Below are 25406 nucleotides of genomic sequence, written 5' to 3' on the forward strand. Positions count from 1 at the left end.
AGTGTAATTCTTGTCCCATGATGAATTTTTTTGCATCGAGTTGGCCATCGCAAGTTGGCTGCAGTGAGTTGCCTGTGGCAAGTTGTTGTAGACCCACCTGGCTTGGGAACACAGCCATGTTTTAGGGCCTTATGAAAGATGAACAAGATTGGGGCCATTCTAATCTTGGAAGGGAGTATGTTCCATAGAGTAGGGGCCAATGCCAAAAAAGCCTATTCCCCACCAGCCGACACTCTTTGGCTGACAGGATCTGCAGAGTGCCTATTCTGCTAGATCTGGTTGGACTGGTAGAGACTCTTGGAAAAAGAAGATCTCAAGGATAACCCCAAGCCATGTAAGGCTTTAGATGTAACCACCAACACCTTGAATTAAAAACAGACCAGTAACCAATGCAACTCATGCAGAAGTGGTATTACACATGGCATGAATCTGGCATTATTTATTACCCACGCAGCCACATTCTTCACCAGTTCAGGTTTCTGAATGATCTTCAGGGGCAGCCCCACATAGAGCATTTTACAGGAGTCTGAACGAGAGGTTATGAGGGCATTAGTTACTGTGAGCAAGGCCTCCCAATCCAAGTATGGATAAAACTGGTCTCCCACCTGAAAGTGTGCAAAGATCCTCCTAGTCACAGCTGCCATATGTTCCTTCGAGCAGGAGCCACAAATCCAGATTGTGCACCAGGTCTGCTGAGGTATTTCAGTTCCGCCCAGAACCAAAGATGGAAGAACTTTGTCTTCGGAGGGTCCAAATATCCACAGCCACTCGGTCTTCTCAGATTAGGATTATGGGATTATAAACAAGGATATCTCAAATATCACTAGATCAGAATCAGGGCTATTAGTTTTTAATGCTGCAAACCTAATTGTCATCCTCTTGTTTCTGACCACCTGCAACATTTCGCCTGCAAACTGAGAGAGGAACATAGCCCTAACTTTCCTAACTGTAATATTAGCTGGAGGCGCAATACCTGGGAAATCATCGGGTGAAATTCGACTGGTTCTATCCGGTTCGAGTGAGACTCCACCGCCCCAATCATGTCCCATTTTTTAAGCTCTGCGCATGTCCGGAAGGTCCTGCGCACTTGTGGATGTGGTGCACACAAGCGAAGCACGTGTGCACAAGCTTACATTTGCAAACCGTAGCGAAGGTAAGTTGATTTCACCCCTTGAAATCTTGCCTCTTTTTTCCCTATCTTTTAAATGGTTAGGCTTTCAGCTTGCTGAACTCTGCTTGAAGAGAATCAAGTGACCCACAAATAATTGAGCTATCTGGAAGTCGGGAGGGAAAGGAGGACAGGATGAAGAAGGAGAGGGCATGAAAGAAACAGCAAGAGGGAATTGAAATATAGCAGTGGAAAAAAATCCTTGGGCTGCTGAACAGCCAAACCCAACAACCACCTCTTTGTTCTTCTACATATTTCTTCCTCTCCCTTCACATATCAAACCACACTTTTTTGAAATTATATTTGTCATTTTTCATCATATTACAGTCATCACCATCTTCAAGAGCAGCCTATTAAAGTCCAGACTCCAAACGCTCCAAGCATTCGTTGAAACATTTACTTTTCTAACTCTCCTTTATGCTCATTATACCTTTTGGCCTAAAAAATAAGATACAATTGAAAACTAGTATTTTTTTAAAAAAGTTTTTTTAAGTTAATTATGTATTTTACTTCTAGTTGTGTTTGAGCCTGCCCGCTCTAATAGTCTCATTAACGCATTACTCCAGAACAAATCCATTTTTGTTATTATGCACATGGTGTATAAAATGACTGAAATAAACAAGTTAGCTGTGACCGTGAGATAGGAATCTGATAAGACCCCTCTTCACTATTATGCATGCATGTGATTGCAAGTAATATATTTTCTGTAAAGTTTTTCTGTAAAGTTTTTCTCTATTGCTGAATCCGAAGATGGCATTACTTCTGTGGTCCTAATCATTTTCTTGGAAGTGAAAGAGATGGGTTTTGGTACAGTTCTATCAATTGCTGATGGAAGTAGAACTTCTGATACAGTTCTATCAATTACTTATCCCCATCCTTGGAAGGGATGAGGTTTTGGTACACTTCTATCAATTTACTGCAGTACATGGGGTGAGCTGAGTAGTGTCTTATTGTATAATCATGCTTCTGCTAAGACACGTCAATCAGAGTGAGCAGTGTAGCCCCATCTCAGATATATGGCATCTGCCTTGCAGGGCTGATGAAAGAAGCCTGAAATAAAACTATATAGGTCGAAATCTTCAAGCTAGAATAGAAGTAAGAAATTAAAGATCTATAGGCAGAAAATACACTGTTCACTCCCGCTTTTGAAGTGATTGAATTTCATTTGAGTATTGTATTGTCAGTACATCCATGTTACTTTTGGCTTCTTGTAGCATCTGAGCAATGAGGGTCTCCTCTTCTTTAACCTCTAGAGCAGGGGTCTCCAACCTTGGCAACTTTACGACTTATGGACTTCAACTGTATTTCTTTCATAGAAATATTAGGAGGAGCACATAATATGGGAGCTATCGTGCAACTTGTATTCATTGGGTAGACTGAGATATTCTCATAGGGCCCTGGAAGAGAGCCAAGTCCATCATAGCACATGGAGGCTGAAGGCCTCATGCTTTGAAATATGATAGCTGGCATAATTTTCATAATCCTTAGCTAACACCATGTGGTCATGTTTTCAGAGAGTGCTACTTGATGGATGTATCACAAAAAAGAGGGGGAAACCAGCAGAAAAGATATTTAGAAGAATTACTGGACTTCCTTCATGCCTAAAGTTTCTTTGGATTAAAAGTTACTTTTTACATTCTCTATAGTGCTTAGCAACCAAAATGTTGGCTCAGAAACTCTGGCATTTGAAGCACACAAGTCTTAAAGCTGTTAAGTTACAAGACCCTTGCACCCCTAACCCTTTAGGAAAAAAAACCCAGGGGTGTTCAAACTTGACAGCTTTAAGACTTTATGGTTTAGATAGGACTTTTAGAGGTGGGGGGCCATTGGCGAGCCAGCCAATTAGTGAGCGGCAGGCGGGGCAAGCGTGGTGCAGATGGGCGGGGGAGCTGGAACCGGTTCTAAACGGCACAGTAGATTTGTGGAACCTCTTCTATAGAAGAGGTTAGAACTGGAAGGAACCCACCCCTGATGTGAAGTTACCAAGTGTACTTGGGAGTGTGGGAAAGCTATTTTAGATAGTGCAGCCTAACAAATAGAAATCATTAGCTATTTAGCCCTGCCCATGTTTCAGTTTGGAGGTTGGCATGTAATTTCCCAGCATACAAGAGTTTTTGGTAGTACATTTTCTTTCATGGTTGTATGTATAACTTATTTTCTTCATCATGGAATCTAAGCTTCTCTTTTCCCCTTTCATTGGTTTCTATTTATTACATAAACATTAAAGCTATTCAAAACACTTTATATACTGAGCCCACAATAAGTTGAAACCAAACCTAGGAATGGGTTTGTTTTCTGTGCTGGGTTGCAGCTGTGACTAAGAAATATTGATGAGTTTCAAAAAGACACACTGAAATATCATTCTCCAACTTACAACCTTTGAGGGTTAAAAGGTTAGGCATTAAAAGCAAAGATAACTACCAAGTTCCCCATAGGTTAACCATCCATAGAGGCTCATGGGTGTAAATTATGACATCAAAAGGCAGGCTGCTTCTTCCATTTGAAACAGCTGCTGCCAACTTTATCTGCAAATATTCAGGCTTAGGAAAGGAAGAATGTTTATAGAAATACTTCCATGCTCATTATTTTGAAGACTGTTTTATATTTTCAGAAACATCAGGTCAATTGCTTTATTTTTTTGTAAGCAAATAATTCCTGGGCAGAATAACAGAAATATTCCAGTATGTCAATGTGTTAGATATGTTTATTTTACTTATTTATTTAGTTTGTCAAACATGTGCAAGATAACATGTATAAGTATAAACATGGACATGAATGCAGGAAATGGGTACAAATAAATGGGGACAGTAGGACAGGGACGGTAGGGCCACTGGTGCGCTTAGGCACCCCCCCTTACAGACCTCTTAGGAATGGGGTGAGGTCCACGGTAGACAGTTTAAGGTTAAAGTTATGGGGGTTTGAGGATATAACAACAGAGGCAGGTAGTGCATTCCAGACATTGACCACTCTGTTGCTGAAGTCATATTTTCTGCAGTTGAGTTTGGGGCAGTTTACTTTGAGTTTGTATCTATTGTTTGCCCATGTATTATTGTGGTTGAAGCTGAAGTAGTCATTGAGAGGTAGGACATTGTAGCAGACAATTTTGTGTACTACGCTTACGTCAGACCGAAGGCGGTGTAGTTCTAGGTTATACAAGCCGAACATTAGTAGCATAAGGTATTTTATTGTGATAGAGGAGTGGAGGACTCTTCTTGTGAAATACCTCTGGACTCTCTCAATTGTATTAATATCTGATATACAGTGTGGATTCCAGGCAGACTAATACATTTACTGGCTGTGTAACATCAGCAGGTTTTACCTCTCTTGTCTATCAAGCAGCCTGTTTGTTTCATTGGGAAGCAGTGAGTTTCTAACGCATTTGACTTTTAAATAAATTTAAAAATAATTTTCTCACTGTCTTAAAAAGGATGCTTCTCGCAAAATATTAATTTCTAAATATGTTCAGACTTAAAATATGTTTTGGGGACAAAAGTATATTTTGTACTCTTGTAGAATACTTAATGCTACTTTGGGTTTTTGAGAAGTTTGAACATCAAATCTTGTGTCATTTGGGAAAACGCTTTCTCAAACATCCCCGGTTTATTTAAAATGCCAGAAATCCAGTCCTATAAAGAATTAAAGAATTTTCCATATTAGTCAGGATTACACACGCTGCAATCATTTTCTAATTCAGAGCTAGATGCAAATAAGTTGTCTACCCTTAATTTAAACTGTATATATAACTAATTTTGCCAATCTTTGCTGAAACACCTGCTGGGAAGTTTCTAGACTAGAAGAGCTGTTTTTATGGTAACCATAAAACCTGTGGTAATCAGGAATGACAGTTCTTGTGTTTCAGGGTTTGAGAAGGAATTTTGCAAGCCAAGGAAATTAATTTTGTTTCCTTCTTGTGTTTCATTAAGCCTTTTAAACCACTAACTCTCAGGGCCAGGACAATCATTGCAATGTTCTACATCTCCTTTGAATGGTTTCCTTTGGTAAATTCCAATCTAGCATGAAACACATAGGAAGTCTTGACGATTACTCATCTTCTTACCGCTTTAAAATGCTAAAGTTGTTTCATGCATGCCAACTCTTAAAAACTGCTTGAAGTATCAGCTTAGTTTATTTAAATAACAGATTCACACACGTATGGAAGTGGCTGAGATTGCATTGTGAGGGCCCAATGCTGTTTCTAGAGCCAAGGTGGCGCAGTGGTTAAATGCAGCACTGCAGGCTACTGCTAGATCAGCAGTTCAGCGGTTCAAATCTCACCGGCTCAGGGTTGACTCAGCCTTCCATCCTTCCGAGGTGGGTAAAAGGAGGACCCAGATTGTTGGGGGCAATATGCTAACTCTCTGTAAACCGCTTAGAGAGGCCTGAAAGGCCTATGAAGTGGTATATAAGTCTACTGCTATTGCTATTGCTATTTCTGTCATGTTGATGAAAGCCTTCCTTTGTGCTGAGGTCTGATTCTGTGTGTCTGAAGAGAGAAGTGTGGGTAGAGGTGGGTTGCTCCCTGTTCGGGCCAGTTCAGGTGAACTGGTAATGGCGGCGGCAGGAGACTCTGCTCAACCGCCCGGACACTTCTGCACATGAGCAGAAGCATTGCATGTGAACACATGCGCGGGCACGAGTAAGCTAATAGTAAACAGCTTAGTAACCTACCACTGACCCACATGTTATGACCGTAATGCAGCCTGACCATTACCATCATGAGTCATAATGGTCATAAAATGGGCCATGTGACTGACCTGATCTTATGACTTTTTTGCAATGGTTGTTAAGCAAATGTGGCAGTTGTAAGTGCAAACATTATGGTCATTAAGCAAACCCATTGTTCCATATGTTGTGTGCTTTTGCCATAAAACCGGAAGTGCTGGTTTTCAGCAAAACTGTCTTAAAACATGGTCACATGACTTAGGGGGATGCAAGGAGCCATAAATGCAGCCATGTTGCCAAGCCCCTGAGGAAGATATGAGTGAGGGTGAAGGTTTGTTCTTCAAGATTGTAGGTTGGTTTCCAAACATTTCTTGATGGTGCAGTGGTTAGAGTGCACTACTGCAGGCTACTTCTGCTGACTGCCGCTGACTGCAATTTAACAGTTCAAATTTCACCAGGCTCAAGGTTGACTCGGCCTTTCATCCTTCCGAGGTGAGTAAAAGAAGGACCCAGATTATTGGGGGCAAGAGGCTGACTCTGTAAACCACTTAGAGAGGGCTGTAACAGCCCTGTGAAGCGCTGTATAAATCTAAGTGCTATTGCTATTTCGTTATCAGGCTAGGTAATATCTTCAGCAGAGTTTAGGGGATTGAGTTTAGAGAAGATATGAATGTTGAAGCACCTGAAGCTGATGCATCCAGCAAACATCAAGAGCAGTTGCACTCATAGAATGAAGCCCACAAGCATTTCTGAGCTGATTTGATCCAATAGCTGAAACATGGAAGTTGAAGTTACAACTTCCAAAGCCAAACACCAAAGGGGGCAAATACCAGTTGCACAAGAAGTATGCTTTCCTCCAGTCCTGACAGTGGGCTGTGCGGCAGTGGTGGGATTCAAATTTTCTTACTACCGGTTCTGTGGGCGTGGCTTGGTGGGCATGGTGTGGCTTGGTGGGCATGGCAGGGGAAGGTTACTGCAAATCTCCACTCCCTCCCGATCAGCTGGGACTCGGTAGGCAGAGAATAGATGGGGGCGGGGCCAGTCAGAGGTGGTATTTATCGGTTCTCTGAACTACTCGAATTTTCCGCTACCGGTTCTCCAGAACTGGTCAGAACCTGCTGAATACCACCTCTGCTGTGTGAATGAGCCTTTCCGTTGAAATTCTGTAGACAATTTATTCTGTCTTGGTTTCTTAAAGATGCCTTTCCCTCGGCCATCTCCCAAATCCTCCTTCAACCAAAGCACATGTAACATGTGGCTGTAAATCATTCAGCTGTCTGTCCTGACATCTGCAGCCTTGTTCAGATACAATCAGCAGATCTCCCTAGTTAGATTTATCAGCTGTTGTAAACCATACTGTACTCACCACTGTGTCAGTTTGGTATAAGAAAGGAGGGGGAAGCCTTTCTTGTGCCAAGTTGACAGACTCCAGTCTGAGCTGGCAGTAGTGCTAAGCGGGGTATGGTTAATGCAAGACAGATAAAATTTACAGGCAACTTGCCTTCCAGCCATTTATTTCTTAAAGCAAAATACTATGTGGCTCAGCTTTCTTGGAAATCGGGTAACTCTTTCTGAAAACTGGTATCCCTAATCTAAAGCACAGGACAATTAATTATGATTTTGACAGCAGGAAAGGCATATTTCTCATTCTCGCTATCTTATTCCCCAGTTTCTAGTATTGAGCTTTGGCAATACAATACAAAGGGGCTTCTAGATCCGAGCCTAGGTTCAAAATCTATAAGACTGTCTCTGGAAGCCATGCATGAATCCTAAAACTTGTGCAAAAGAGGAAAGGAAGATGAACATTTGGGCTAAATATACTTTTTACACACATTCCAAAAGTATTGAATATATTGGCTTTGACATCCTGCTAAGATGCTCCTTATACTCTGCATTGCAAGAAAACAGCTGTGCAGTGCAAGTATCATCTGATCTGTTGTGACAACCATATTGCCAACTGTCTGTAGAGATTCTCGGTCATCCAGGTCAGGTTGTCCCAAAGGTACTTTTTCAGGAGGCAACTGGACTTTCTTCTTTTTCTTGGAATATGTTTCAGTTCTCATCCAAGAAGCTTCTTTTAGCTCTGACAGGATAGTAGGGAATCGTTTTAGAAGGTCATAGAAGCACTTGGAGGTTTATCTGTGTCCTCAGGGTCATTCCTGTAGTCTGCAAAAAATTATGCTTCCACAACCCTCTAAAAGGATGTAAATGACCAGCTGTCTGCAAAGAATATATTGTCAACTCTTAATTTCCCATTCAATACGTGCTGTCAGAAAGCAGCAACAATTTACTGCATTCTTTTAAATGTGATGCTGTTTTCTTCACCTGGCGGCCTCCTAACAATGCTTCACGTGGACAATGTTGGAGCTTTTGAAGTGAGCATGTGATGAGTTGGCATGTGTGCATTTTGTGTGAATGGTTACTTTTTGAATGCTAGAGGCTATCCCGATGGTGGCCTAGCTGTTTGGAAGCCATATCAATTTAAGTACACCAACACCTGTATACACACACATATATGCTGCTCACAGTGGTGGGTTCCAGATCCTGGTGCAACCCGCATGGTGCAACGGGGCCAGGCGTCAACCACATGAACATATGCAGCGCGCGTGCACACAAGTGCAGCATTCAAATGCCTACTTACCACCCGCGATGCTCCAGCTGCTCGGTGGAGCATCGGGTAGGTGCCGTATGCTCCGTGCGCATGTGCAGCAGCCCCCAAAACCTCAAATATCAGTAAGGAGCACGGGCAGGCCGGCCCTCTGGAGCACCGTACCAGAACTGTACCTGGTGCTCCCGGCAGGCACCGGTACACCATGCTGGGGTGTATCAGTCGTAACCCACCACTGGCTGCTCAGCATCATTGCATTCTTACTTGGGAACATGCTAATTTTAAGCTTTTCTGCTAGGGGGAAAAGGAAGAGAACACCAAGATGAATTTCTGATGCATTGAAATTTCCCTTTACCACAAGCCAAGGGAAACACATACTACTCTTCTCATACCATAGCAACATTTAGGCCAGAAATGTCTGGGGTTTTTTTGCTTTTAAAAGGTGATCAGAGGTCTGGGAACCCTGCCAAGAGGGTGATATGCAGGTTGTCCATACCTGCCTCAAGGCATCCTCATTTCCAGGTGCTTCAAACAAGGTTTGGCTTTGTGTTCCAGGATTTGTAAATGTATGGTTGTGATCTCTTGACCATCATTTTCCCAAAGGCTTTTAGGTCGTGACATAATGATAATGATGCAAAACAATGCAACAATTATATAAACCAAGACAGGTTATTCTTTATGAAACTTCAACTCAGTTCCATCCATTAGCAGTCTGATCCTAAACATTAGGAGGAATCAAACTTATCTCCTCATTTGAAGGATTTGTTTGTTTGTTTATTGAATTTATATGTATTTATCTTAACTACACGACTCCGGGCACAGCTAACAACACTTAAAACAAGATTTAAAAAATATAACAGACTTTTAAATAGCACATAGACCATCTGTGAAAAAACAATCAGCCACAAGAATTAACATCATTACATGGGCTCAACCACATCCAGGGCTCCAGGCTCAGTGACATTTATTTTATGATGAATAGATTTATCATCTGGTTGTCTTTAAAATGGCTTCAAGTTCTGCAGTGCATTCAGTGAAAAAATGCTAACTAGTTCAAGCCTTTAAACACCCATTTTAATGCAAATGAATGCTGGCTATCTTCCTTCTATTTGGAAAATTAGTGACTTTTTGAAACATTTTTATTCCAGCCAGCTATGCTTCTGCCTCTCTCATTTTCTGTTGTTTGTGTGAACTTTCCTTGGCAGCGTACAGATTGAATTGCAATGTAAGATCTCCAAGTCCAAACCTCAGCGTTTTGCTGAGGTCAGGGTGAACCTACCGAATTTGGTTTCACAAGGGTACAAGCCAATTATCTGATTGCACAACAGAAGGCCTCTTTTGGCTCCAATGCTGACAATAAAGATGCACTCCAGTGGACTGGGCTGGGGGCTGCTGTTTGCATTTGACCAAAAGACTAGTTTCTATCAACAAAAGAAGCTCTGTGTGTTTAAAAGCAAATGTACGTGCTTTCAGCTGGAATGGCTCAAGTGCTGATACCCAACTGTATAATGAAGTCATTGAAGCTAAGGAAGAATTACAGATGCTATAATGTGAATACTATAGCGTGCTAGCTTGTAATGATTCTTGGTGCTTTAATACTTTGATGTATTTCAAAGATTGATGGGCAAGGTTTTTGTATATTTAAAATAAATATGCTGTCCGGCAGGCCGTTTTAAAAATGTTGGAACAAAAATGCTTTCACTGTTAGTGCCATGGGTCTCACAATAAGTTCTTAAATATTTCTTCTGCTTGCAGGTAGTTTTCCATTTAGGACTGTAATTGAACTTGACAATTATGGTTGTAAGTCGTGACGATCATAAAGCAGGTCACCATGTTCCTGGATCCATTTTATGCGGCAGTTATTAAGCGATATTCATGGTTGCTAAGTGAATCCATTATTTGCTGTGGGTTTTTTTTTTGCCAGAAACTGGAAGTAAAGCAAAGCAAAAACTTCATAAATTGCAGTCACGTGATTGCAGGATGTTGCAAAGACCATAAACGTGGATGGGTTGCTGAGCACTCAAAAATAATGGTCACGGGATCACAGAAGAGAGAGTGGCTGTTGGAACTGCAGAACTGAGTCATAAGCATCTTTTGGGAGCTCCGTCGTAACTGTGAACAGTTGCTAAGAATCAGTCATGTGCATTTTCACGTTTTCTTTGGGATCAGCTTACACAAGGATGTAAAGCAAATTCAGTTTGATGTAGTGATTAGAGGTGCTGAACTAGGAGAGGGGAAACTGAAATCTAGTTATGCCCTAAACGTACTGAAGTCAGCTGGGTGATTTTGGGTGAGTCACAATTTCTTAGCTCTAAACTAAAACATCCCTGAAGAAGAAAATGCCTCTGCAAATATTGCCAAGAAAGCTGCATGGACCTGCCCACCTAGTCCTCAAGACTGGCTCAAAGGGCTATAGCAGGGAAAGCTCTGTTATACTTGCTGAATTGTCTAAATCAGGGATGTCAAACTTGATTTCATTGAGAGCCATGTCAGGATTGTGTTTCACCTTGGAGGGGAGGGTGGGTATGGCCAGCTTGGTGTCACTCATGTCGCGGGCACCTATGGTGGCCCAAGTGCTCTGCCAGGAAAACGGGCTCCTAAACTCCATTTTGCATAATTTCCATTATGCACGTAGGGGCATGCATAAGTATCCCTGTTCTACTGTACCCCTTTATTTGTACCCATTTCCTGTGTTCTTATTCATGTTTATTCCTATTTCTCTTATCTTGTACATGAGTGACAAACTAAATAAATAAATAAATTCCTGCTGCTGCAGCCTCCTGCAACCCTCTGCCAGCAAAAAGGGAGCTCTGTTTATTGCTTTCTGTATCTCTTTTGTATGGGTTTCTATATACCAGAACTATAACACTGGTGCAGAATTACAGAAGAATGAATGAATTGGTTTATTTCTGATGCATGCCAATTTCTTATGTGTTCTTTGATAAATATATATAGAATAAATTCTCTTTTTAATACATTCTCTTCACATTAATTTATATCTTTTTCAAAAATGCTTACAGTATTGTACCATAGGGTTCTGGCTTAAACTGTATTTTTAACACCAAATTATTATTTATTTGATATAGCTGCCCATCTCATTTTAAAGAGTTTGGGTGAACTCACAACAAATAGAAGAGGCTCTCTAAGAATTCAAGGATAAATCTAGTCTTATTTGAAGATAACAGTAATTGAACTTGGGGCTTTCCCCCTGAAAATCAGATACTCATAAACTCTACCCATTTTTAAAATATCTTATGAAGTGAATCTGTGAAAACCTTTTTTTCTTCCATTCATTCATGGTCAATTTTCAGAGCCTGCATGAACAAATCCCTGTTTTCTTGGCAAGGTTTTTCAGAAGTAGTTTGCCATTGCCTCCTTCCTAGGGCTAAGAGAGAGTGATTGGCCAAAGATCACCCAGTTGGTTTGGTGCCCAAGGGAGGACTGGAACTCACAGTCTCCTGGTTTCTAGTCTGAAATTTTATCCACTACATCCAACTGGCTCTCACTATAGGAACATACCTTGTCTAAAATGCACACATTGTCCTAAAGCACACATTTAGTTAACCAAAGGCCAGTTTTATTTAGAAATGGCAACACTACACAAGACAGAAGTTGGAAAGATTACGCTGTTCAAATCCACATGTTAGCCCTAGAAATATTGAAAAGTCAGCTGTATTAGAGTTCACAAATATAACATTACAGAAGGATTTCAAGATGTGTTACACTTAATTTGATTCCTTATTTTACCATAGTTCTTTACAAACTTCACACAAACGTTTGTATGCAGCCTTCACAGGCTATCTGCAAACCTACCAAAGCTACCAAACTTTAATACTATCATTGTTAATGTGATACAGAAGAGACTGATGGGATTTTATGAATGTTTTGGTGCTCTGGGGAATTTTCCAGAAGCCAGGGTTGTTGACCTTATCTGTACCCTTGTTGATTTAACAGAAGGGGAAACAGAAGGGGCCATTGATGTGATTGCCCTAAAGTACTGACATGTGGTATTTTCTGGGAAGCCCTTGACAGTAGACCAGGTCAAGAGATAGTTACAATATGGACAGTTTTAAGAGTCATCTTGAAACCTAGCACACTTGTGCACTTGTTACATAGTTGTAAAAGTTGCAAAGAAAGGATGTTGTACACTCCTCTGCATCATCAAGTCATACCAAGCAGAAATCTTTAGGGTTGTCAAGGCTTATTATCTGCCCAAGAAAACTCATATGAAGCCTTCAAAAACATGTTTCAATAAATGTGTAAGGCAGTGATGTGCGGTCAGGTTTATGGCTGGTGAGGCACTGACATAGTGGTGGGTTTCAATTTTTTTTAGACTTGTGGATTTCAACTCCCAGAATTCCACAGCCAGGCATGCTCAGTCCTGATTTAAAGCGACAGCATTTGTTTTTCTCCTTTGTGAAAAAGTTTCCTTCATTCTTTTTCGTCTACCTCCCCCTCCTTCCTCCCTCCCTCCCTCCCTCCCCCCTCTCTCAAACAGACACACGCACACAGAGAAGTTGGATTGGATATATTTTCCAATGGCTTGAAAGCAGCTCCTCTGCCATACCCCCCCCCCCATTCCCCTGCTGCCTTCCTATCCAAGCCTTTGATTGCAGGCAGAGCCACGTTGCTTTCAAACTTGTAATCAGTGAAGCTGGGCTTATCTAGTTTTATCCAGCTCTCTCTCCCTCCCTCTCTCTCTCTCTCTCTCTCTCTCTCTCTCTGTGTGTGTGTTTGAAAAGGCAACGTGGCTCTGCCTGCAATCAAACTACACTTGGGGATGGATCTACACTTGAGGATGAAGTTTGAATTCCTCCCCCTTCCTCCGACCCACACGTACCTTTTCCAGCTGTTTCAGAGAGGATTTCAACTCTGCTCTTGCCTGTCATCATGAAAAGAAAAGAAATGTAAAAGGAAAAAGGCAAGAGCTGAGGTCAGGCTGAGCTAGTTGCTGCCAGAGTCACCGTGGATGACTCTGCTTAACTGTTTAAAAAAGCCTCTAAAAAGCACCCTCTACAGGAGGAGGCAGGAGAACGATGTGCCTCACCTACGTCAGGAATTTTTAGGCTTTTAACTCTTGCTTCACTCTGCTCGAGTGATCATAAAACTCCTAAAGTCAGACTAGATGAGGCACATCGTTCTCCTGACTCCTCCTGTAGAGGGCACTTTTTAGAGGCTTTTTAAAACAGTTAAGCAGAGTCATCCACGGTGACTCTGGCAGCAACTAGCTCAGCCTGACCTCAGCTCTTGCCTTTTTCCTTTTACATTTTTTTTTCTTTTCATGATGACAGTGGTGAGACTCTGCCTCCCCTGCCTCCCCTGACTACACGCCCCTGGTGTAAGGTACTTTGGAGATAACATTGCTAATCTTGATGCTGATTTGAACATTCATTGAATATACTAAAGTACCCACTCCCTCAGGCTAGTCGATCAGAAAGATTGGCAGTTCAAATCCCTAGTGCCGCATAATGGAGTGAACTCCCATTACTTGTCCCAGCTTCTGCCAACCTAGCAGTTCAAAGCACATAAAAATGCAAGTAGAAAAATAGAAACCACCTTTGGTGGGACGGTAACAGCATTCTGTGCCCCTTCGACATTTATCCATGCCAGCCACATGGCCATGGATACGTCTTCGGACAGCACTGGCTCTTCGGTTTTGAAACGGAGATGAGCACCATCCCCTAGAGTTGGGAAGGACTAGCACATATTTTACCTTTACTTTATCTACTCCCTCAAGGAACCACTTTAGGTTTATGAGGAACTCATAAGCAAGCCATAAGGCACCAGAAGAAAGACAAATGAAGCTATAAGTAACTAGGATGAATCACAGCAAGATACAATTGTTATTCAGTTAGGAACTCTTTGGTTCCAGAATAATTCCAACTTTTGGACAAGACCCCACCACCCTACCCCTAAAAAGTTGGTTGTACAACTTGGAGGTAGTCTTGGATTTATTATTCTTCCTGATAGATTAGCAGATAGAGGCCTCAGCCAAGTATCTCAATCGATTCTGTTCTTGGATCAGGAGCTTTTTTTTTTTTATTTAGCATTTATAGGCCGCCCTTTTCCCTGAGGGGACTCAGGGCGGCTTACAATAATAAGGGAAGGGGAGTGAAGACAAATATAGGAAAAAAAAATGTGAAATAACTAAAAAATACTAAAACACAACATTCACTCAGCATTCGGGAGGGGCAGAAGAGTTTATCCCCAGGCCTGACGGGCTAGCCAGATCTTAAGGGCTGTACGGAAGGCCTGGACTGTGGTCAGGGTACGAATCTCCACGGGGAGATTGTTCCATAGCGTCGGAGCAGCAACTGAGAAGGCTCTCCTCCGGGTAGTCGCCAGTCGGCACTGGCTGGCGGATGGAATACGGAGGAGGCCCGCTCTATGCGATCTGATGGGACGCAGGGAGGTTATTGGCAGAAGGCGGTCTCTCAAATAGTCAGATCCACTACCATGGAGCGCTTTATGGGTGGTAAGTAAGACCTTGAATTGCACCCGGAGATCTACAGGCAGCCAGCGCAGCTCGCGGAGGATAGGTGTTATGCGGGCGAACCGAGCTACTGACTTTTGCTCTTATTAGCTCATGTTTGGGCTAACAAAGACCAATTAGAAGCTACTATACTACGAATGCAGAATGCAGCTGATGCTGCTACAGCAGAATCGCACTTAAATTGCAGCAAGTCAGCTTCTGGGTCCAAATTAAAATGCTGGTCATTACTTTGATAGACCTTTGGAGCAGTGGTAAATTCTAATTTTTTTTCCTTACCGGTTCTGTGAGCATGGCTTGATGGGGGTCATGTGACTGGGTGGGCATGGCTATGTAGTCATGTGGCTGGGGTGGTGGTGGTCAAAAGACAGAAACTCACTTTAACAATGTCCTACTGGAGCAGGGGGTTGGACTAGATGACCTCCAGGTCCCTTCCAGCCCTGGATTGCTATGCTCTTTCACAGTATCCTCTGAAGCTGTGTCTAGTGCCAGGTTTGTGGTCCTTCCTCCCTCTCTTTTTCCCCTCCTCCCTCTCTCTCTCTCTCTCTCTCTCTCTCTCTTTCTTTCATAGCACCCCCCCTCCGTTTTTTGGCCCAGCAGGCCTCAGGGAAGCCTCCTGGGAACAAAAACGGACAAAAAATGTAAAAAAAAAAGTTCCAACCATTGCGCAGCACAGCTGATTGTCTGAACATTTTTTTACTTTGTTAAGTATTTTTTTTACTACCGGTTCAGGTCTAAATTGGTAGCATTTCACCCTTGCTTTGTGGCTTTAATCAGGAGATGATTCAATGGGGATCTTGTAACTTCATCAAATTAGTTAATTTTAAATTTTATGCAATTATAATTAAATCAGATTTATTTTTCCAAATCCCATTCACATATTATGTATATTATTCACATACTATATTTATTATGTGTTCCATGATATGCCATTCAAAAGTCCAAATGTGGTTATAAATGTAATGCACCTGTGGTGTAACAGTTATTACCCCCATGCCCCTCAAAAACAAAATAGAGATTGCAACCTTCTCTATAACATATGATAGAATCTGGAAGAGATTTATATCATATAATCTTTTCATCAAATGTATCTGTAGGGAGTTTCACACTCAAAGCATTCCTAAGGTAGAGGGGGGGGGGGAAAGGAACTCAAACATCCCCCAGAAATTCATAAAAAAAATAAATACATCAAGCATATGCTCACCATACAGTTCCCATATTTTCAATGAAGATAGCATAAGAAATCTCATATTCTTTTTTTAAATGTTTTTTTTATTTTAATTAAACAAAAACACAAAAAAAGAATCATCCTTCATTACATCTTGTAGAAAGCGTGTCGATTGGTTACAGATAACTTTCGTGCATTTCTTTCACAGTCATTACTTATAGTTCATATTAGATTATACACTTTAAATAAAAAAATCTTTGTATATCCTACTATCAATGTACCACAATTCTCATTTGACTACAATTATTTGAACATGCTTTTACCTCAAATCATTCATACTTAGAGAGAGAGGGGGGGAGGGGGAGATTGATTCTTGACAAGGCAATGCTTGGTGTATCCTGATGCTAACATACCATTTCAGGTTGAGCCTGAAATACTGTGAATAACCAGTGCAGTGATTTTAAAAGTGTTGTGTAATCATGGCCATTTAGCTGATGCATTATGAACCAGTTGCAGCTTCTGGGTCACCTCAAAAGCTTCCCACATAGAGTGTGTTAAGAGTAATCTAACAGTGTGATTAAGATACAAGTTACCATCACCAAAGTATCCTAGTTCATTGTACAGTTGCCCTAGTACATGGGTGTCAAACTCAGTGCCCGGGGGCCAGATTTGGCCCACGGGGTGCTTAGATCTGGACCCCAGGGCCAGCCTGGAAACAGCGAAGGACCGGCCCACAGTGCCTCTGCCAGCGAATAGCCTCCTGCAACCTTCTCCCAGCAAAAATGGAGCTTGTGCGGGCCTCCCAAGCTCTGTTTCCGCTGACAGAGGGTTGTAGGAAGCCATCTCAGCTCCCGAGCTCCATTTTTGCTGGCAGAGTACTCGGGCCACCAGGAGGCACCCCTGACATGAGTGACGAAGGTCAAACACAACCCTAATGCGGCCCACAATGAAATCAAATTTGATACCCTTGCCCTAGTATCATGGTCCATAAAAGGCCAGGTTTCTTTCTCTGAATAGGTTATATGCATGTGTATTTTGCAGAAGAAATGTGTAAACGTCTGAAGTAGTACTTCCATAGCGGCCCTTCTCTTCATTTCCTTTTTCTTTCTCAAAGAAGCAAGAGTACAGAGAGAAGGTGTATCATTTTCACATTTTATGATCACTTTAGAAGATGGAATAATGTGACATGTATTAAGATCCTTGTTAAATTTCTTTCTATGTTAAAATAATAAGCAGTCCTTTCCGTTTTATCTTTTGGAGCCTGTGGCACATTTATTTGTGCGGGAAATTGAGCAGAATTAGGATTCCTAACCTCCATTTTTTGCAGGCGTAGACATTTTTCTCTTTCTTCACAATCTTTTGAGATTAGTTTACAACACAGTCTGTAAGTAAATTACATCTCCCTTGCAGTCAGTTCTGGTGACCAACTTGAGCCGAGATTTTACTCACACTGCATCCTGTCATCTGTAGTTATTCAAATAACCAGACTAAAGCTACAGGGTACACGTCAAGCAGATTATAAGATACGAACAAAGTTCAAATTAAAAGCAAGTGTTTAAGTAGATTAGAGACACCCGTTCCAATATTAGGCACTTGATCGTAAAATTTGTGGCGCAGAAAGGACCTTTTTTTTGGGGGGGGGGAGATTTATCTGTGCCTGGCTAGCTTTTCTGGCTTGTTTTTATTATACTATTTCCTGGCCAAGTTTCTCAATGGTAACAAGGAACAAATATGAAAAAGACTTCACCCTGAGGCATTTATGAACAGGCAAGGCTCAAGAAAGATTTGTCATTGCTGGGCTGGTTTATGTGTTGTTGTTTTTTTAAAAAAAACTTGTAAGAAGAGCCAAAATTCATGTGTATTGAAAACATAATTATAACTGTGGGGTATAGATGGTAGGCCTTCATTTTGATACCAATTTATGGCCTACACTAGCCTCATTGCCTTAAGTTGCTGACCTGGTGTCGTATATTGTTTTGTGAACATATTTTAGGTATGAATCTTGGTGTGATAAAAATATATCACAATTTTCTATCCAGCCAGTTCAACTCGGTGTTTGCCCAGACAGAGTCCCTTCCAACTTTGTTATTATATTATTCTGTGTTCTTAATATGAGCATAAAGGCTACAGAATAAAACCTTCCCTTTGAAAGACAGCCATTTGGTCTCATGCCGGGGAATTGTTTCAGACCATAGTAAGCAATTAATTGGAGTTGTATTCTGGTGCTTGCACTATTTTTCCTCTGCTAAAGCTGTGCTTAAGCTTCTAAGCAGATAAGGGTCCAGGTAGTCCTTGACTTACAACCAACATTTCTGTTGTTAAGTGAGACATTTGTTAAGTGAGTTTTGCCCCATTTTATGATCTTTCTTGTCTCAGTTGTTAAGTGAACCGCTGCAGTGGATAAGTCAGTAACCCGGTTGTTAAGTGAATCTGGCTTCTCCATTGGCTTTGCCTGTCAGAAGGTCGCAAAAGGTGATCGCATGACCCCGGGGATACTGCAATTGCCATAAATGTGAACCAGTTGCCAAGGGTCTGAATTTTGATCACATGTTCATAGGGATAATGCAAACTGTGCATTATCTGTGAAACTGGGGAAATGGCCATAGCTCACTTTTTTCAGTGCCATTGTAACTTTGAACAGTCACTAAATGAAGTGTTGTAAGTCAAGGACTACTTTCACACTTAATGACTGTTGTTGCATCCCCATGGTCACATGATCAAAGTTCAGACACTTGGCAACTGACTCATATATATATATGACACTTGCAGTTTCCCAGGGCCATGCAATCACTTTTTGTGACCTTCTGACAAGCAGTCAATGGGGAAGCCAGATTCACTTAACAAAAGGATTACGAACTTAACAACCACAGCGATTCATTTAACAACTGTGGCAAGAAAGGTAATAAAATGAGGCAACATTCATTTAACAACTGTCCTGCTTACCAACAGAAATTTTGGATTCAACTATGATTGTAAGTCGAGGACTAGTGTTGTCTCCCCTGATCTTGACTTATTAATAGAAAAAATAGAGTCTGCCTCAACCAGGAGGAAGGAATGTCTACAAAAAGGGATATGTCCTTTTTGTTCGAAGTCTGATTCCTGTCTTCTGAGACATCTGCTTTTCCTTGTGAGTTTGGCACCCACCTTCCATCTCTAATGTGGAATAATCATACACCTGTTAATGAGGGCCGTATAGAAATGGCTTCTCCGCAAGGCAATGTTTATGTTCTGAGTAAGGGGTGATGGTAATTTTTCAATGACAAATTTCTTGGGGGTAAAGGAGATGGAACATTTCTGTTGGTAAGCAGGACAGTTGCTATTCAGAGTAACAGGCAGATGCAATGCTGGATTTTATTTATGTATTTATGCAGGTCATTTATATGGTGTACATCTTCAACAAGTAATTCTGGGTGACTGACATATGGTGCAAACCCTCCCCACCAAGTTTATAAAATTAATATAAAAGAAAATAAAATGGAATTAAAAATGATCACAGTAAGTAATCAAGGTCCATCACAGGAACATACCATAATTTATCAGGTTCTACCAGTGTCCCAATCCTAATCTCTGAGGGCAAAGCCAGGTCATCATGGTTTCATGATTGTCATACTTACAAACAGTCAGTATGGTTGGGGCCCTCTGGATATAAGTATTGTGGCCTACCAGCAGAACTGGCAGCAGATTCAGACAGTGAGGAGGTTGGGGAGGAATGTGGGCCAGTCCTGGAGTCTGGGGAAGGCTCTGATGAGGGCTGTGCATCAGAGGCAGAGAGGAGGCCAGAGCTGTATGCCACTTATCAACTGCCTTCAGAGTCAGACATCAGTGAGGCAGACGAACAGCTGGAGCCTGTTCCCAGTATGCGCATGCACAGAGTTGCCAGACAAAGGGAACAGCTAAAGAACAGGGGTTGACTTGGGAATAAGGCCATGGGTGGACGATGAATGGCCCCTCCCAGAGGAAATAAAAGAGGAGCAAAAGGGGAGTAGAGTTTGCAGGGGAAAATTAGTTCGCTTAATTGGTTCAAGACTCTCCAAGACTCCTTGCCAAGTTTTGCAGATATTGGCCTGGCAGCTCTCTACACCATATAAGGTCTGGAACTACAAATCCTCCCTTGACAGACTTTGCTGTATGTAAATGAGCAAAATTCCCAGTCAATTAATAAAAGGGTTTTTTGTCGGGACAAGGAATTTGCTTCATGCTTTTGGGAAGCCTAGGTCAGAACAATAAGGGAGAAGGCTGTTCTAAAGGACAGGTGCCCTGAGAAGGCATATCTCTGGGGTTCCACTAGATCAGAGGTCCCCACCCCCCAGACTACAGACCGGTACATCTGCAGCCCATTGAGACCAGGCTGCACAAGGAGTGAGCGAGACACGAATTTGCACATGCACAGCAGCTAGGTTGTGTGTGTGAAGCCATCCCCTTCCCTGCCACTGCCATCAGTCTATGGAGCTAGAAAGGTTGGGGACCGCTGCATTAGATATCATTGTTTTGCAGAAAGAATGCACTATTGTAAGTGATTCGGCTCATCTGATGCCCTCTTTTTATTGGTTCTTCAAAATTCTGATCAATTGCTTGAAATTAAATTCTGTAGCTTTCTTTTGCTGAAATTCAGTGGCAGAAGTTCAATAAATGTCTTCAGGAAATCATATCCCTCTTATGATTATGCAATGCAAAATTATCTCTGCAATATCCATATGATTTCAATAGGGCTGCTAATTCTATGAGAGGTCAATGAAATTTTTGTTTACTGTAGCTATACACCTTTGTGTGGCTTTTTTAAAACCCACAGATTAAAAAAATATATTTCCATAACCGTTTAAAAGCACAATGAATTTGCTCTGCTGCATTTTATTATAAGCTCACAGAAGTTCAGACTGACTGCTGTTAAGTACCACAGATACTTAAAATCCATGCATGTGGTGAAAAACATGCTCTCTTTTTATTAGACCTCTATGTTGAGTTATGTATTTTTCAAACAGCCATGAGTCCAGAAGATATGATTAGTGGTGCTGACAAATCTGAATTACCAGCTTTAAATCTTCAGCATATTTTTGTTTTAATTGCTTAGGAGTGTCGTCATCTTTCTGAAAATCCCTTATTTTCAGTATTTTTTAAAAAGTAGCTCGCAATTCAGGAAAGGAATAGGCCTCCTCTCTTTTTCTGACCCTATTTTTATAATGTTTGTACACTGATGTGTTTTCCTAGTTTGATGTAAAAGACAAAAATGTTCCCCTATATACTTAAACAGTGGTGGGTGCCTCATCACTGGATGCTTTCAAGAAGAGACTGGATAGCCATTTATCAGAAATAGTGAGTAGGGGGTTGGACCAGAGGTGGTATTCTACTGGTTCGAACCAGTTTACCTGAACTGGTAGCGGATATCGCGGGTGGCCCTGACCACCCGCCCTGGATCTATGGCATCCCATTTAGGCCCTTTTTTTAGCCAAAAGCACATGCGTGGGGCGGTGTGTGCGAGCGAAGCAAGCTTGAGTGTGCGCTCACATTTGCGAACCGGTAGGTAAGTGAATACTACCCCTGATAGATGACCTCCAAAGTCCCTTCCAACTCTATTACTATTACTGTTACAAGCAAGTCTAACTCATTTACTCTTCTCTCATGAGCGTCCATGGGAATTTGCCGTTTTCATCAGAATAATGACAGCAGCATCACATCACTGTCTTGCCTTTTTGTAAATTCACGCAACATCACAATGCACATACAAAAAGGACTTGCTTTGGGACACCACAACACAGTTTTGCATTCCCACGCCCACCTCACCAGGATGCTGTTGTTCTTTTGTAAGTGTTAGTCAAACTTAAATAAACTGTAAACCTATAGTTAGCTCCTGCCAGTTAAACACTCACTACAAATCATATTCGGATAGGAGAGGGGAGGGGAATAATTTCAAACTGGAAACAAAAAATTTAGACCTTGGAGGAGAAATAGAGGGGAAACATAAGGGTCAGGTGAGTTGCATATTATTGAACTAACAGGCTAAATCAGCCTATTTTACAGCCACAACTAGTTGAACATCAAAGGACTTTAGTTTGACCCATGCCATGATTGCTCCTTGGTTCTGACATCAGAGTACAAATACGTGTGACTTCTCATCCCTAATACAGATGATTAGCACTAGAGAAGTAGGAGACTCCAAAGTTGAAAGAAATCTGTCTAGAATTGCCAAATATCACAGATGCCGCTATGGTGTAGTTTATCTGTTGCTTCTCTCACACATGCCGAATTAAACAGCATAGGGAACAAAGGGGAGAGCCAGACGGAATGGGAGAAGTCACAGCTGCATTCTTGTTTTGCAGCTGTGAATTTCTTAAAGCAACAGGCACAGTCTCTGCAATTGAAGTCTGACAGCCTTAGATCTCATGTACCCTATTAAATTTATAGCTTTGATTTTTTTTTAAAAAAATAATAATACTTTCCAGGACTAAAATACTTGATTTAAGAAAGTACCTTTAAGTATTTCTAGTTTCCTAAATGTTAAAAAACATGGGAATGATGCTTCATACTGTTCAGATTCTTATTCTGGTTACTTTGATTTGAACCTAAAAGAAATGTACTACTACGGGATGTTATAATATACATATCTATATCCTTATGCTGTGTTTGTAACTATATTTTAACAAATCGTATTTTTGGAGAGTCAGATTATATAGCTAAGGAAAATTTGAACAGATTCAATTTAAACTAGATCAAATTTAACTTCAATGGCTTATATTAAAAGAATATTTCAGTGTTAATCTGATCTTCTGAAATGCATGTCATTACTTTAAGCTTTGTAAAGCCTATGTAAAAATGCTTTAAGCCTGAATAGTTAATCAAAAACTGAAATGGCATACTCATCTGGATCCTTCTTCTTTGACTCATCTGTTTTATGGATCAGACTCTATTTTGCTTTTGAATGGAGCACTCAAGGTCACAAAAATTTTTGAGGAAGACATTTTGCCCTTAATTCTTGTTGGAAAAAAAAACTAAAAATAGAATTCAGATTCCTTGACTTTCTTTTGGTTTTATATATGACCTCGTTCCTCTGCCTGAATACTCTCTGGAAAAAGTCTGCAATACCCAGAATGAGATGACCCCCAAATGATACGATGGAATATGATGTTGTAAGACAACAGCAAATATAAAAGTTACATAGACAGGCCTTGTAGGACACTACAAGTCATTATTACAGCTGTTACTTAAAGTTTTATCTGCAATGGGTGTTCTTTTTTTACTCATCTATATATAAAAATGAAATATCACTCACACAGCATCATGAAATCTCCAGAACTGTAAAAACTACAAACTTGAAATTTGGCACAACTGTTCCTTTTGGCTTCTAGGTGCTCACTAAGAAAGGATTTTTTGAAATGACCATCAGATCATTAGTATTTCTTATATTATTATTAACATGCTCTGATGCTAAGGAGTTAGACATTCTACTCCCCCTCCCCATCTGAAAAGAACTCTGTTCCAACTGCACCTTGGGCATGGGCATGGCCAGCGTGTGATTCATCCAGCCTGCAGACTGGGAGTTTAGACATTCTACTCCCCCTCCCCCCCCCGAAAAATGCTCTGATGCTAAGGAGTTAGACTGCGGGAGAGAAGGGGATAAGATAGGAGAGGCATCTGTGGGGCAAGCCTGAGAGAGAGAAGGGGAGGGGAAAGGCCAATCATAACTACTCATTAATTTTCAAGCTATAAGTGTCTGTTTAGCAAGCCGGATCACATAGTTTCATAGCAGAACATGGGTATCCAGCTACTCTTTGGTATAATAAAAGCATCAGCATGTCTCTTGCACTCATTGGTTTAATGCACGGTTAGATCTGATACCTCAATTTTCCTCAGCAAAATGCTAAGTTCCCTGTAAGATAGTAAATCTGAAGATGAACTTTCATTGAGATTTAATCATGTTACTATTTCATAATAAACATGTTAACTATAAAATATTGACAGGAGTCTGAAGCCCCCCCCCAAAAAAAATCATTTCAGCAACTTTTAAATACTGCCCACCATTTTTTTGCCTTGTAAGCAGTGCTCCTGATTTCAGATGGAACTCTACCAAGCAAATTCATTTTGCTCTCCCTTTTCTTGCGAACATGCTTTATGGCCCTTTGGAGACGATGTGATGAAGAAAATTGGCGGGAACTAAGCTCAGAAATAGGTCCAACTGTCAGGAGGTGCTCAATTTGAACTGCACATCTTTCTCTTTTGTCAGATTGTTGGCTGTGATCATCAGCTGGGAAGCCCTGTGAAGGAAGATAACTGTGGGGTCTGTGATGGCGATGGTTCCACCTGCCGGCTTGTTCGTGGCCAATATAAATCTCAGCTCTTGGCAAATAAATGTAAGATGTTGACTTGACTTTTACCTCAGTGGGAATACGACTGTTCTCCAAACCATAATATGTTTTTTTTTAAAGGAGTGTTAGGTCCTTAAATTTTTAGTAACAACCAAAGCTATCCTAAAAATGTTTTCTTGAACTTTCCTGACTTCAACCTGGGAAATCAAACACAGTTAATTTCTGAATATTCCATCTTCTCCCAAGAAAAGGATTGGATCCTTCTGTTTTGGGAGTTGTTAAATAGGTTTGCCAGATGTCACAAAGAACGTAGCTATTTTTCTTTAGGTATCAGAGGACAGCCATACAGATGAGACTGGTCCTGCGGCGTAATAGGAAAAAGCTGCACCTGCTGAATAATTTTTGCCTGCTCTCTTGTCTGTTAGATATATGCAACCCGCATTGTGTTTGGAGTCATGCCAATTGTAGCGGACAATGGGGCATGCTCTATGCTGTTGTCAGTGCCTTGAAAAATAAGGAGACAAAACGTACATGCCATGAAAGCATGCAAAGACTTGCAAAGTTGGAATATCCCAGAGTTAATTCATTCATGGAAATAGGGTAGCTTGGGCCAAACTACTGCATATTGTTAACCCAGCAACCTCTTTGAACTGCGTAGCCAGCTTGGGAGAAGATGATTTGCGGTTTATAGGGCTTGGGGAGGTGAAGGAAACCCAGCCATACATTTGCCAGTAGTTCTTCCGTATGAAGTCATGGGCTTGATTTAGACAGCTACATTTACCATTCAGAAGTGGTTCTGGAAGCATGCAGGGGGAAAAGTGATTCTATCCTAATCGTGTCCATTTTTCATTGCTAAATGTCTCTGCAAAACAAAACGGGGCTATTACCCCTGGCTGCAATGTAACTTGCAGCATGCTATTAAACTCATGCTTTATTTTACTTTTTTCCTCATTGTGCCAAAAGTGATTTCAGCACTATATCTGCTTCAGGTATGTGAGTATTTGTGTACATAC

The 25406-nt window shown here is 41.2% G+C and overlaps 1 protein-coding gene across 1 annotated transcript in view; it reads left to right on the plus strand.

Moving 5' to 3' along the window:
- Nucleotides 1-25406, plus strand: part of ADAMTSL1 (ADAMTS like 1) — a 263177-nt gene that overhangs the window by 88982 nt on the left and 148789 nt on the right. The window contains exon 5 of the mRNA XM_087716110.1: nt 24312-24438. Coding sequence (XP_087572236.1) covers nt 24312-24438 — 127 coding nt within the window. The remainder of the gene's footprint in view (nt 1-24311; nt 24439-25406) is intronic.

The sequence above is a fragment of the Thamnophis sirtalis genome, unplaced genomic scaffold (assembly GCF_051295495.1).
Source record: "Thamnophis sirtalis isolate CommonGarterSnake01/CBP01778 unplaced genomic scaffold, rThaSir2_p1.2 scaffold_5, whole genome shotgun sequence".
In the NCBI taxonomy this organism is placed as follows: Eukaryota; Metazoa; Chordata; class Lepidosauria; order Squamata; family Natricidae; genus Thamnophis; species Thamnophis sirtalis.